The following is a 15,216-nucleotide window of genomic DNA, read 5'->3' on the forward strand; positions in this document are numbered from 1 at the left end:
AATTATAATTTTCCTTTAGTCTTCTGATTTTGACAGATATATTATTTTCTTTGAACTTTTCTTGTTGAGGTAAAGTTGAAAAAACTAAGGGTATAGAGTAGAATAATTTAAGAAATCACACTATTTCAGTATTACTGGCATATATAATCAGATGCTTAATGGGAATTGAATAGAGGACATCAAGCATGTATAATACTTTTCTATCTTTGTGACTTACATACATTATTTATTCTAACATTTCTCTCCTAAACTCTGACCTTACTCAGTTACTCCCCTTATCTGAAAAACAGGACTCTTGGGGCACCGGGGTGGCTCAGTCGGTTAAGCATCTGACTCTGTTTCAGCTCAGGTCATTATCTCATGGTTTTGTGAGTTCAAGCCCTGCCTCAGGCTCTGTGCTGGCAATGAGGAGCCTGCTTGGGATTCTCTCTCTCTCTCTCTCTCTCTCTCTCTCTCTCCCTCTCTCTCCCTCTCTCTCCCTCTCTCTCCCTCTCTCTCCCTCTCTCCCCCCTTCCCTTAATCCCCCTCCCCCCCCTCTCCCTCTCTCTCTCTGCCCCTCCTCTACTCATGCTGTCTCTGTCTCTCTCAAAAATAAATAAATAAAAAAAAACACCAGGACTCCTGCTTATTTTAAACTTTGCTTTAATTAATTAATTAAATTTTTTTAATGTTTAATTATTTTTGAGACAGGGAGAGACAGAGCATGAACGGGGGAGGGTCAGAGAAAGAGGGAGACAGAATCTGAAACAGGCTCCAGGCTCCGAGCTGTCAGCACAGAGCCCGACGCGGGACTCGAACTCACGGACCGCGAGATCATGACCTGAGCTGAAGTCGGATGCTTAACCGACTGAGCCACCCAGGCGCCCCAATTAATTAAATTTTTAAGTAGGCTCCACTCTGAGAGTGGAGCCCAGTGTGGTGTTCAAACTCACAACCCTGAGATCAAGACCTGAGCTGAGATCAAGAGTTGGACACTTAACTGACTGAGCCACCCAGGTGCCCCTAAACTTCACTCTTAAATAGGCCCATAAGAAAGTCAGCATAATAAAATTACTTTTGGATTATTGTATAGGAAAAGTATTGTTATTGTACAGTAGTAGAATATTTGTAGGCTCTTTCTTAGGTGGTTGTATGTTTCTGTCATTTTTTAGATGAGAAGAATAAAATGCTAAGCACTAAGAAAAATTGTGATTTTGAGTTATTAACCCCATCATAAAGAATATAACATTTTTAGCACTCATGTGTGAAGAACTTTTATGTCATAGGAGGCTGGGAGAATTAAAGAATTAAGTATGACATCTGTGATTCTGCTAGGATTTTTTTCTCTCAATTAGAATACTTTTTTTGTTATCATAATTTCTTTTTAACATGCTTATTCTCGTTTGCATTTCATTTATCTTCTTTTAAGATTGTAATTAGGAAGCACTCAAGGAAGCTCAGGTTAGCTTGCTTAGTATTAGTCCATTGTTTCTCCTTTGGAAATGCATATATTGTATAGCCAAACTACTTATGTGTATTGTAATTTAAATTTTTCTAGAATGGGTACTTACATATTTACATTATACTCCTTACTTGAGTGCTGCTTATGTAGTTAGTTTTTACAGACCTAGAAATAATGAGTAAAGATTTTTTAAAAAAGATTTTATTTTTATGTAATCTCTGTACCCAACGTGGGGCTTGAATTTACCTTGAAATCAAGAGTTGCATGCTCTACTGACTGAGCCAGCCAGGCACCCCAAAATATTGAACAAATCTTGCCTTGTTACTTTTAAACAAGCTTTGGGGAGGAAACAAATTCTTTTTATTTATTTATTTTTGTTTAAAGTTTATGTTTTAGTACTCTGCACCCACTGTGGGACTAGAACTTATGATCCTTAGATCAAATGTTACATGCGTCACTGACTGAACCAGCCAGGAGCCTGGGGAGGAAACAAATTCTGATGTTAGTGTGTTTCTTATTTCTTGTAGAGATTCACAGTTCCTCTGTACTTGGTCCAAACTGTTACTGATGTTTTTTGAGCAAATAGCAACACTTGAACGAAGGAAAGTTATTTTATTCTAATACCCCTTTTCCCCTAAGTTGTATTGGTTATTTAGGAGGAATAGGCCATTGAGAATCTTTTTTTTTTTTTTCCCCCAACATATCAATCATTGTTAAAGTATGAGCGTGCTCTATTTAACTGGTTAGCTTCTCTCAACTTCCCCATTGCTATATATAATGTTTCTTGTTACTCACCAAGAACGTATCAAAAGAGGATTTTGTTCTGGAAAATTTTAGCCAAATTCTTTTCTCTTAGAATGTTTAAAATTTAAATGTAAAGGCAGTTAGAATGTATTGTTATCAAAGAAACTACTTTTAAAATTATAACATAATTCTGAATAGTTCAATAATTTATAAAATGAACATTTAAGTGGTGTTTAAGCCCATTTCCCTGAGAACAAGACAAAACTGAAACTCTGTAGATACGTATTAATGTGTTTTCTTTATGTAATTCTGATTCTCCTGTAAATGAATTTGTAGAATTAATCACTGTGGAAGGAATCCTTTTTGTCCTTCCCAGGTGAAGCTCCCATAGGTACAGTTGGGTTGTCCTTCTGGGTTGCTTTAAGGGCACTTTAGCAGTTTTAAAAACTTAAGTACTAATTTCATAGCCAGTGTCAGCTGGATTTATTGAAGTAGGTCAGACTCTGGATAGAAACTTGTTTCTCAACCCTAAAGAGAGTCATTATCCATTCTTCTATTTGTTAGAGAATGGTAATAAATTCTTCCACATTGACCACAAGTCTAGAGCAATTTCAGAAAATCTAGATAGTTGGATTTTTTCAGGTATAGAAAATTACCTAAGATCCTCTCTTTTATTATCCCCATGGAGCTAAACAAAAAATAAAGGCAAATAAACAAAAAATAGAAATCAGTTCCAACCCCCACCTCCCCCAAAAGAAGCCATAGACCATGGTTGTATTCTTTAAAATAGAAACAAACAGGGGCACTTGGGTGGCTCAGTCGGTTAAGCATCTGACTTCAGCTCAGGTCATGATCTCACGGTTTGTGGGTTCTAGCCCTGCATCGGGCTCTGTGCTGACGGCTTGGAGCCTGGAGCCTGCTTTGGATTCTGTGTCTTCCTTGATCTCTGTCCCTCCCCTCCTTATTCTCTTTCTCTCTCTCTCTCTCTCCTAAAAATGAATAAATATTAAAAAAGAAATGAAACACATGCATTTCTATCCTGTAAAATAGACATACAAAAATGGCAATTCATTGGGGATATATTTTTCCTTTTTTAAAAAAAAATTACAGGTCAATTTAATTAAGTTTTTTTTTAAGTTTATTTAGGTGGAAAGAGCGAGCGCAAGTGGGGGAGGGGCAGACAGAGAATCCCAAGCAGGCTGCATTCCCTCAGCGTGGAGCCCAACCCAGGGCTTGAACTTATGAACCATGAGATGATGACCTGAACCAAAATCAAAAGTCTGACACTTAGTCACCCAGGTGTCCCGATTAAATACATTTTTAATGAAAGTATGCACTATATGCTTAGCAATATGTTTCCTTTGAACTCTGGAAAATCACATTCTCTTGTGTTCATAGAAACGAAAATTCTTACTTGGGTAGCAGTTAGGAAATTGTATAGTCATGTGACAAAATATGTGATACTGAAAATACATTATAAGAAGTCAATAATCAGTGAACAATGTGTGTGTGTGTGTGTGTGTGTGTGTGTGTTTAATTTATTTATTTAGAGAGAGTGAGTATAGGAGGGGCAGAGAGAGGGAGAGAGACAATCCCAAGCAGGCTCTGTGCTGTCCTCCACGTGGGGCTTGAATTTACAAACCGTGAGATCATGACTTGAGTCGAAACCAAGAGTCAGACGCTTAATATGCTGAGCCACCCAGGCGCTTCAGTGAACAATGTGTTTTTAATTTATAAGGGAAGGTTTCATGAAGGATTCGGAATTTGAGATGGTTCTTGGAAGTTGAATATGAGTTGTTGTAAGGGATATATAAATAGGGAGTAAGTAGCATGAACAGAGGCTTGGAATTTCAAAGTGTCAGACAATAACTTAAAAATGTTTTGGGCAAGAACCAATAGATGGGCACTGTGTTAAAATAGTTGGCATAATTACTTGGTTTGCCATCACAGATGGCACAGTTGCACATCTGGTTAAGTGGAAAATTGGACTCAAAATTTCAAATCTCTTCAACTTGAAGTCCTTGCTATATCACACAGGTTGTCTCAACATCTATGCTTCAACATCATTTATTGAGAATCTAGTAGGTGCCATTACATCTGAGAATACAAAAATGAACAAGATATGGTACTTTTTTTTGAGAGAGAGACAGGAGTGTGTGTGTGTGTGTGTGTGTGTGTGTGTGTGTGTATGTACATATGTCTGTGTACTGTGGGTAATTCCTTGTGACAGTCACTCTTTATATATGCTTTGGAGATGTTAATCTGCTTTCCCCATGATTATCTCAACAGTGGGGTTATTTCCTTGGGTGGAGATGCTAGCCATTTAAGAATATTGGTATAGTATAGCCATTAAATGCACAAAACCCTATTTAACATAATTTCCAAAGCTGGAGAAAATATGCTTTGGATTTGAGTGAACTTTAGTACATCATTCTCCAGTGTGAAATTAATTATTCCCGGTGGATTAATGAGTATATTTGATTGTATGTGATTTTCAATTGCAGATTTAAAAACCTATGACTCTAGGTGTCTGGGTTTCTGACAATTTTTTAGTCACCTGCTAGTTAAATAGTGGATGTTCACAATTTTCGAATGGAATTACCTTTATGTCATTTAACATGACTTAAGGTTAATAACCCACTCACACACGTTGCCAACAATATAAAACTGGATTATGGAGCCAGTTTGCCTGGGTTGAAATCCAGACCCTGCTACTTAATGCCTGGGTGACCATTGCCTCTCTTTTCACCTGTAAAGTAGGGATACTAATAATACTTCATTGTTGTATCTGGCACATATTAAGTGCTATCAATTGTTAAAGATCTATTATTCCGTATTTGCTATTTTGAAATAAAAAAAGCCGAAACTGATAGTTTTTATGTCACTTATTTGACAGCAAAGCCTGACCTAACTAATGTCTTTTTCTTTTTTTAAAATTTGTTTTAATGTTTATTCATTTCTGAGACACAGAGAAAGAGTGTGAGCGGGGGAGGGGCAGAAAGAGGGAGACACAGAATCTGAAGCAGCTCCAGGCTCTGAGCTGTCAGCACAGACCCCGGATGAGGGACTGGAACTCATGAATGATGAGATCATGACCTGAGCCGAAGTCAGATGCTTAACCCTCTGAGCCACCCAGGTGCCTCTACTAATGTCTTTATAACATATAGTATGTTTTGGTTCTGTACTGAACCTTGTTATTTGTATTTAGTTTGCCAAAGCCCTTTGTAAAGTATAGATACTCATTTTTATTGTTTTATGATACTTAGTGGACAGTCTTTCTCGTGAAGTAAAAATAAACTTGGATATTTTAAAATTAGTATTATTAACCAATTAATGTTAATAATATCTTGTATTTATTGAATGTTTACTGTGTGCCACATCCTTTACAGGGTATTTTATATCATTATCTTACATATTCCGGTAGTTCTCCAGGTAGTTGTTTTTAATGGGTTGAGGTTTAGGGAGGTTAAGTAATTTGTCCAAGATCACTCAGTCACTCTGTGTGCTAACAGTGATAGGATTCAGACCTCATCTCTGCTGTTTTTGATAATGTCTGTGATTCTTTTCTTTAACCTACACTGCCTCTATAATTTAGAAAATTTTTGGTGCGACTGGGTGGCTCAGTCAGGTGTCCGACTCTTGATCTCAGCTCAGGTCATGATCTCACGGTTCGTGAGTCCAAGCCCCGCATCGGGCTCTGTGCTGACAGCATGGAGCCTGCTTAGGATACCCACTCTCTCTCTATTTCTCTGTTCCTCCTCGACTTATGCTCTCACTCTTTCTCTCAAAATAAATAAGTTAAAAATTTTTTTTTAATTTTTCATGAGGAAATAAAATCATTGATATATTAAAGTATATTGTTGTCTGGCTGTTTTTACCTTTCATATTAGGTGCTGGAAAACCCCCTATGTTTGGTGATTATGAAGCTCAGAGACACTGGCAAGAAATTACTTTTAATTTACCCATCAAACAATGGTATGGATAATTTTAACTTGATTTTATTGTTTATCATAGTTAATACAGATTATTTGAAGATACGTAGGAAAATGTATATAAAAGGAATATATATTCAAGGAAAATATGCTATTCCTCTTCAGCATACTCATTTTCCTGTGTACTGATACCACTTATTACCTTGTATATTATAGGCTCATATTTAAAGTTTCATACTCCTGAAAGTTACCCATGTACTCAGTTAGCAGCTAAAATATGATGAGAACTTTGAGGAAAGAACACTGTATGCTTTAGAAGCTTCTCTGGACATAAACTAAAGAACCATCCTGGGCTAACGATATTTTTTCTGGTGGTTTCACAAACTGTCTTTGTTAGGAATGAATAAGATATGAAAGAGCTACTGCTTAGCGGTGAGGAGTGTAGGTGCTCAAATTAGACTGCCTGAGTTCAGATCCTTGTTCTGTTGTCTACTAGCTGTAGCTGTGTGACCTTTGGCAAAATTACTTAACATTTCTGCCACGGTTTTTTCACTTGTAGAGTGGAAATGATAGAATGAATACATATTTCACTGGGTTATTGTGAGTATTGAATAAAACAATACATGTAAAACACTTAGACTAGTGTTTGCAACAAGATGAGCTCTCAGGAAACGTTAGCTGTGGTTATATCTTTACTGAAATTTGTGTCTGTGTCATCTTTATCAAATATATTCCAATAACGATAACATTGCTTATTGATTTATTGGATGCCTAATAGATTATTTTATTAGACTGGCTGTACAAACTGTTTACATTGTTCTGTTGATTGCTTTGATCACTGCTTTTTTTTTTCCTTATATACTGATACATTTATTCGAGTCTTTAGAATCCAAATGAACCATTTCATGTGATTTTATGTGAGGAAAGTATATGATACCTTTTTTTCCAGAGCTAAAATACATTTATTATTATTTTTAAATTAAAGTGTAATTGACATACAAAACCCGTTCCAGGTGTATATCATAGTGATTTGATATTTTTTTTTTTTTTAATTTTTTTTTTTTTCAACGTTTATTTATTTTTGGGACAGAGAGAGACAGAGCATGAACGGGGGAGGGGCAGAGAGAGAGGGAGACACAGAATCGGAAACAGGCTCCAGGCTCTGAGCCATCAGCCCAGAGCCCGACGCGGGGCTCAAACTCACGGACCGCGAGATCGTGACCTGGCTGAAGTCGGACGCTTAACCGACTGCGCCACCCAGGCGCCCCAGTGATTTGATATTTTTATACCTTACTCAGTGATCCCCATGATAAGTCTAATCACTTTCACCATACAAATTTATTACAATATTAATGACTATGTTCCCTGTGCTGTACATTGCATCCCCATGACTTATTTTATAACTAGTTTGTACCTTTTAATCCCCTTCACCTATTTTGTCCACCTTCCAACCCCTTCCCACTCTGATAACCAACAGTTTCCTGTCCATATGACTCTGTTTCTGTTTTATTTGCTCATTTGTTTTCTAGATTGCATACATAAGTGAAATCATACAGTATTTGTCTTTCTCTGACTTTTTTCACTTAACAATACTATCTAGGTCCATCCATGTTGTTGCAAATGGCAAGATTTTGTTCTTTTTTGTGGCTGAGTAATATTCCACTGCATATATTCAGTTGATCCTTGAACAACACAGGTTTGAACAAACTACAGAGGTCTACTTATATGTGGATTAAAAAAAATTTTTTTTAATGTTTATTTTTGAGAGAGAGAGCAAGAGAGAGAGAGAGCATGAGCAGGGAGGGACAGAGAGAGAGGGAGACACAGAATCTGAAGCAGGCTCCAGGCTCTGAGCTGTCAGCCCAGAGCCTGACGCAGGGCTCGAACTCACGGACCGTGAGATCGTGACATGAGCTGAAGTTGGATGCTTAACTGACTAAGCCACCCAGGTGCCCCAGGGATTTTTAAAATAAGTATAGTACAGTGCTATAAATATATTTTCTCTTCCTTATGATTTTAATAGCATTTCCTTCTTGCTAGCTTACTTATTGTAAGAATACAGTATGTAATACGTGTAATATACAAGATAAATGTTAATCAACTGTTATGTTATTGGTAAGGCTTTCAGTCAGCAGGCTATTGGTAGTTGAGTTTAGGAAATCAGAAGTTACACATGGATTTTCACTATGTTGGGGGTTTGGGGCAACTAACTTCTGCATTATTCAAGATTTATTTGTATATAACATTTTCTTTATCCATTGATCTAGCAATGGATACTTAGGTTATCTTGGCTATTGTAAATTATGCTATAATGAACATAGGGGTACATGTATCTTTTCAAATTGGTGTTTTCATTTTCTTTGGATAAATACCCAGAAGTGGAATTGCTAGATCATATGCTAGTACTATTTCTGATTTTTGAGGAACGTTTGTACTGTTTTCCATAGTGGTTGGACCAAGTTACATTCCCAGCAGTTCACGAGTTCCCTTTTCTCTACATCCTCTCCAACACTTGTTTCTTGTCTTTGTGATCTTAGCCAACCAATCTGACTGGTGTGAGGAGATGATACCTTATTGTGGTTTGGATTTGTATTTTTCTGATTATTAGTGATGTTGATTATCTTTTCATGTGACTGTTGGCTGTCTTTATGTCTTTGGAAAAATGGCTATTCAAGAATGTGCTCTTCCCATTTTTTAATTGGGTTGTTTGGTTTTTTTATTAAGTTTTGTAAGTTCTTTATGTATTTTGGACATTAACTACTTAGTGGATGTGTGATTTGCAAATACAGTAGGTTGCCTTTTTTTTTTTAATTTTATTTTTAAGTAATCTTGCTATACCCAACATGGGGCCTAAACTCCCAACCCCAAGATAAAGAGTTGCACACCCTACCAATTGAGCCAGCCAGGTGCCTGCCTTTTTGTTTTGTTATTTTCTTTCACTGGAAAAGAACTGCTTTTTAGTTTGATGTAATCCCATTTTTTTTTTTTTTTTTTTTTAGCTTTTGTTGTCCTTGCCTTAAGATACTGTTCCAAAAATATAGTGCTCAGACTGATGTCAAAGAACTTATGCTTATGTTTTCTTCTAGTAGTTTTATAGTTTTAGTTCTTTTTTAAAAAATTTTTTTTTTAATGTTTATTTATTTTTGAGACAGAGACAGAGCATGAACGGGGGAGGGTCAGAGAGAGGGAGACACAGAATCCGAAACAGTCTCCAGGCCCTGAGCTGTCAGCACAGAGCCCAACGTGGGGCCCGAACTCACGGACCGCGAGATCATGACCTGAGCTGAAGTCGGCTGCTTAACCGACTGAGCCACCCAGGCGCCCCAGTATAGTTTTAGTTCTTATATTCAAATCTTTAATCCATTCTAAAGTTATCTTTGTGTATGGTATAAGATAGTGGTCCAGTTTCATTCTTTTGCATGTAGCTGTCCAGTTTTCCCAACACCATTTATTGAAGAGACTGTTATTTCCCCATTGTATATTCTTGCCTCTTTTGCCATAGATTAATTGACCATATATTCATAGGTTTATTTTTGTGTTCTCTTCTGTTCCATTGATCTCTGTGTCTGTTTCATGCCAGTACCATACTGTTTTTTTTTTTTTTATAAGAATAACATTTTACTGGAAGTATATTTTTATTTAAATAGATTTTTATTTTACTTCATATACCCTTATATGAATTTGCTTAGCAATTGAATTCAGCACTAATTCTTTTTTTTTTTTAATGTTTATTTTTGAGAGAGACAGAGACAGAGACAGAGACAGAGACAGAGACAGAGAGACAGAGCGCGAGCATGGGAGGGGCAGAAAGAGACAGACATAGAATCCGAGGCAGGCTCCAGGCTCTGAGCTGTCAGCACAGAGCCTGATTCTTTTTTTTTTTTCTTAAAGTTTATTTATTTTGACAGTGCAGAGCCAATGTGGGGCTCTAACTCACGAACTGTGAGATCATGACCTGAGCTGAGATCAAGAGTTGGATGCTTGACTGACTGAACCAGCCAGGGGCCTTCATACTGTTTTGATTACTGTAGCTTTGATAGTTTGAAATCAGGGAGTGTGATACTTCCAGCCTTGTTCTTTCTCAAGATTGTTTTGGCTATTTGGGGTCTTTGGTGGTTGCATAAATATTTTTGTATTCTTTGTTTTTGGTCACTGCTTATATATAATTCATTTAAGAGAGAGTTTCATACATGAACGTCATATTGAACTTCCTATTAATAGGTTGGCTCTACCCTAGTCAAAGAGCATTTAAAATTGAGATGAGCTAAATATTTGACACTACGCATTGTACTATTTTGAGCATCTTCCATACCTTTATACAGTGATTTTTTAAAAAAGTTTATTTATTTTGAGAAAGAGTGAGAGAGAGAAAGCAGGGGAGGGGCAGAGAGAGAGAGAGAGAGAGAGAGAGAGAGAATCCCAAGCAGTCTCTGCACTGTCAGCGTGGAGCCTGACGTGGAGCTCCAACTACCGAACTAGTGGGACCATGACCTGAGCCAAAACCAAGAGCCAGCTGCTAAACCAACTGAGCCATCCAGGCGCCCCTCCTCATATAGTGACTTAACCAATGAGTATCACTCTTCCAATTATTAATACATTTTTAATGTGTTTTTCTCTTGCTTGATTGATAGAATAAGGTAATGTTTGTTGAGGGAAACCAACCCATTGCTTTTGAGTTTTGTAATTCTTTTTTATTCCTTTGTAAAAATTACACAGATAAGACAATTGTATTTTTGGCTGTTCTCTTGTTAAGTACTTCTTAACAGATTTTGATATAAAAGTAATTGTGATATTTCGTATTGAAAGATTAAGGTGATAAATTGTAGCTTTTGGCTTTAATGGTAGGTGGTGAAAACATTGATTCCAGGAGTGAGAATATAATTTTTTTTTTGAGAATATAATCTTAATTCAGTATGGAGAGTGGATTATTCTGATCTCAGTTTTCAGTTTTCTGCACCAGTTGTCTCCTACTTTAACCCAGATAATCAGGAGTTGACTGTATGTATACATTTTCATTCTTTTTTCTTTGTTAAAAACCAGACAGTGTATACCTCAGATATAATTATATGATCCAGTTTTAACCATGATCTGTGAGCCTTAAATATTATGAAATGGCTAATCTCGGTAGTAAATTTTAATAGTTTTGAAATCTTTATTAAGGAGTGGGTACCATGAGAATCCTGAATCGTAGACTTAGAAACAGAGACATATGGTGTAAAGAAACATGATTTATCATTAGTTGATTATGCAATACTTCATGATGTTCATAAGAAATTTAAGAAATATGATTTAGTATAATAAATGTCAGAAATTTTCTCTTTATGAGTGGATAGACTAGAACACCAAAAATGTACACCTGGAAATTCTAAGAGAAACTGATCGGTTTCAGATTCATGTTTAAATGGTGTGATTTCTTATTTTTTTTACTTCAGTTTTCCAATAGTGAAGTCTTTCTCTTTTTACCTAGAGAATTAGCTATAGGTAACTATAGCTAACTTGTCAAAACTCTTTCAAGTGAAATAGTTATTTAAAATATATCAGGAGGGGTGCCTGAGTGGTTCAGTGAATTGTGTCCAACTTTTGATCTTAGCTTAGGTCTTGATCTTAGGGTTGTGAGTTCAAGCTCTGCATTGGGCTCCACTGTGGGTGTGGAGCCTACTTAAAAAAAGAAAAAGATATCAGGATTGGCCATGTTAACTTTAAATTTTTTTTTTTTCAACGTTTATTTATTTTTGGGACAGAGAGAGGCAGAGCATGAACGGGGGAGGGGCAGAGAGAGAGGGAGACACAGAATCGGAAACAGGCTCCAGGCTCTGAGCCATCAGCCCAGAGCCCGACGCGGGGCTCGAACTCACGGAGTGCGAGATCGTGACCTGGCTGAAGTCGGACGTTTAACCGACTGCGCCACCCAGGCGCCCCTGGCATGTTAACTTTAGAAGTGTTAGTTTTAATAATTAAATAATTTTAAATTAAAAGAAAACTTTTTATTATTTATTCATTGTGTATTACTGTAATAAAATAGAACTAAATTTATAATAAACTTTATAATGCACATTCCTTATATATGGGATCAAGAGCACTTTTGGCATCAAGTAATAGAAAACCTGAGTAATAGTAGCTTAAGCAGTAATCTTTTTATAATTTTTTTTCTGATATTTATTTTTGAGATAGAGTGAGAGACAGAGTACAAGTGGGGGAGGGACAGAGAGAGATGGAGACACAGAGTAAGAAGCAGGCTCCAGGCTCTGAGCTGTCAGAACAGAGCCTGACACAATGCTCGAATTCACAAACCGTTAGATCCTGACCTGAGTTGAAGTCGGACACTTAACCGACTAAGCCACTCAGGTGCCTCAATAAAATAATTATATTATCTCAAGAAGTAGGTCATTGTAATGCTAGTAAAGTGGCTCAGCAATAGCAATCAGGGACTCAGGCTTTCCCCATTCTTCCTCTCTGCTGTTCTTTCTTCTTGGAATGTTAGCTTTTCATCCTGAGTCTGTCCACTCTATAGTCTGTAGATGACTGCTCAGGCTACAAGTGTTGTAACTTTATACAACCATGCTCAAGGCAGGAATAATAGGAATGCCTTCTTATTACCTCTCTTTTTGTCATGGAGCAAAATCTTTCCCAACTTTAAAGCAATCATTAATAAAAGATGCTTGACTCAGTGCAGGTATAGTTTATACCTGGGGCTAACGGAAGAGTCCACTTACCCTGAGCTTGTTTTCTAAACAAAATCACAGTTTTATAAATCAAGAGAATTGGTGGGCATGGCTGTTTATTTCAGCATTGTTTATAGTAATGAGAAATCTGACACACTCTAAATTTTCTCTTATAGGGGGATGATTAAATAAACTATATTTTCTCTGTTCACATGGTTTTTTCTGGATACATTGTTAGAAGTGGAATCTCTGAAGTAGACAGTTTTAATGAATACCAACACAAGAATATCTTCTTTCTACACACATTTATCAACACTCAATAACCCCAGACTTTTAAAATTTCCATTTCCTTGAGTACTTGTGACATTGAACATTTTTTAATATATTTGCTGATCAATGTATTTCTTCTAAAAATTGCATATTTATATCTTTTTTCCATGTTTTTGGTGGATTGCAGGTCTTTTTTGTAATTTGTATGAATTTATTTATATTATTTTTAATTATTTATATTTTAAATTTATTTATTTATTTTGAGAGTGAGAGACCCTGTGAGCAGGGGAGGGGCAGAGAGAGGGGGAGAGAGAATCCTAAGCAGCCTCCATGCTGACAGTGCAGAGCCCAACATGGGGCTTGATCTTACCAATTGTGAGATCGTGATCTGAGCCGACCAAGAGTTGAGCCACCCAGGCACCTCTGTTTATTTACTTTTAAATGTTTATTTATTTATTTTGACGGAGAGAGAGAGTGCAAGTGGGGGAGGGTACAGAGAAGGAGAGAGAGAGTCCCAAACAGGCTGCATGCTGTCAACACAGAGCCCAATGTTGGGCTCAGTCTCTCAAACCATGAGATCATGTCCTGAGCCAAAACCAAGAGTTGGATGCTTAACCAATTGAGCCACCCAGGTGTCCTTAATTTGTATGGTTTTAAAATAAAGTTACAGGGGCGCCTGGGTGGCTTAGTTGGTTAAGCATCCAACTTCGGCTCAGGTCATGATTTCATGGTTCATGAGTTCGAGCTCCACATCAGGTTCTGTGCTGACAGCTCAGAGCCTGGAGCCTGCTTTGGATTCTGTGTCTCCCTCTCTCTCTGCTCCTCCCCTGATTGCACTCTCTCTCTCTCTCTCTTTTTCTCAAGAATAAATAAATGTTAAAAATAAATTAAAAATAAAATAAAGTTACAGTAGTCCCCTACTATCCATGGGGCATAAGTTCCAATACCCCCAGTGTATGCCTGAAACTATGGATAGCACCAAACCCTATAGGCTATGTTTTTTCCTATACATGCATACCAACAATAAAGTTTAATTCATAAATTAGTACAGTAAGAGATTAATAATGATAACTAATAATAAAATATAACAACTATAACCATGTACTGTAATAAAAGTTATGGGAATTTGTTTCTCTTAAAATATCTTATTGGACTGTACTCAACCTTTCTTCTTGTGATGATGTAAGATAATAAAATGCCTACATCCTGAGATGAAGTGCAGTGAATGACCTAGGCATTGTGATGTAGCATTAAGCTACTGTTGACCTTCTGAGGATACGTCAGGAGGACAGCCTGCTTCCAGACTGCAGTTAACCACTGGTCGCTGCAATCGCAGAAAGTGAAACTGTGGGTAAGGGAGGACTACTGTATATTAATTTTCTATTCTATGTTAACAAATGACCACAAATGGTAATTACTTAAAGACACATTTTTTTTCAATTTTTTAAAATCTTTATTTCTTTTTGAGAGAGAGACAGAGTGAGAGCAGGGGAGGAACAGAGAGAGAGGGAGACTCAGAATCTGAAGCAGGCTCCAGGCTCTGAGCTGTCAGCACAGAGCCCGACGTGGGGCTCGAACCCACGAACAATGAGATCATGACCTGAGCTGAAGTCGGTCGCTTAACCGACTGAGCCACCCAGGCGCCCCTTAAAGACACATTTTTTATCACACAGCTGTTTTTTTTAGGTCAGAAGTCTGGGCATGGCTTATCTTGATATTCTGCTCAGGGCCTCTAGGAGGCTGCATGGAATCCAGTTGTCATCTGGGGCTCTAGTCTTACCGGAGTTTGAACTGGGGGAGGAACCATTTCCAAGGTACCTCAGGTTGTTGACAGAATTAATTTCCTTGTATCTGCAAGACTGAGGACTTCAGTTTCTTGTTGGATGCTACCCTCAGCAGCTAGAGTCTCCTTGCAGTTTCTTGCCATGTGGCTTCTCCAGTATGGTCACTTATTAAAACACGACAGCTTCCCTCTTCAAAGTCTGTGAAAGGGAGTCTTTCTGGCACACTTACTAGCAAGACAGAATCTTACCTATATACAAAACATAAGCACAAGAGTGATATCTATGACCTTTGTCATATTCTCTTGGTTACAAGCAAGTCACAGGTCTTGCACACTTAAGGGGATTGTATACATTCAGGGGCATGAACAATAGGAGATGGGATT

General features: G+C 37.4%; 1 protein-coding gene across 6 annotated transcripts in view; it reads left to right on the plus strand.

Moving 5' to 3' along the window:
* The window catches only part of ALG6 (ALG6 alpha-1,3-glucosyltransferase), a 65,155-nt gene that overhangs the window by 12,182 nt on the left and 37,757 nt on the right, over window positions 1–15,216 (plus strand). For 5 of the 6 annotated variants that reach the window (XM_006934797.5, XM_006934795.4, XM_006934796.5 and 2 more), the window contains one exon: window positions 6,076–6,160. In XM_006934797.5, the coding sequence (XP_006934859.1) occupies window positions 6,076–6,160 (85 nt within the window). Of the gene's footprint in view, window positions 1–5,260; window positions 5,322–6,075; window positions 6,161–15,216 lie in introns of those variants that run through there. The other variant, XM_019837144.3, reaches the window with a different exon arrangement.

Source organism: Felis catus, chromosome C1 (genome assembly GCF_018350175.1).
Source record: "Felis catus isolate Fca126 chromosome C1, F.catus_Fca126_mat1.0, whole genome shotgun sequence".
Taxonomy (NCBI): domain Eukaryota; kingdom Metazoa; phylum Chordata; class Mammalia; order Carnivora; family Felidae; genus Felis; species Felis catus.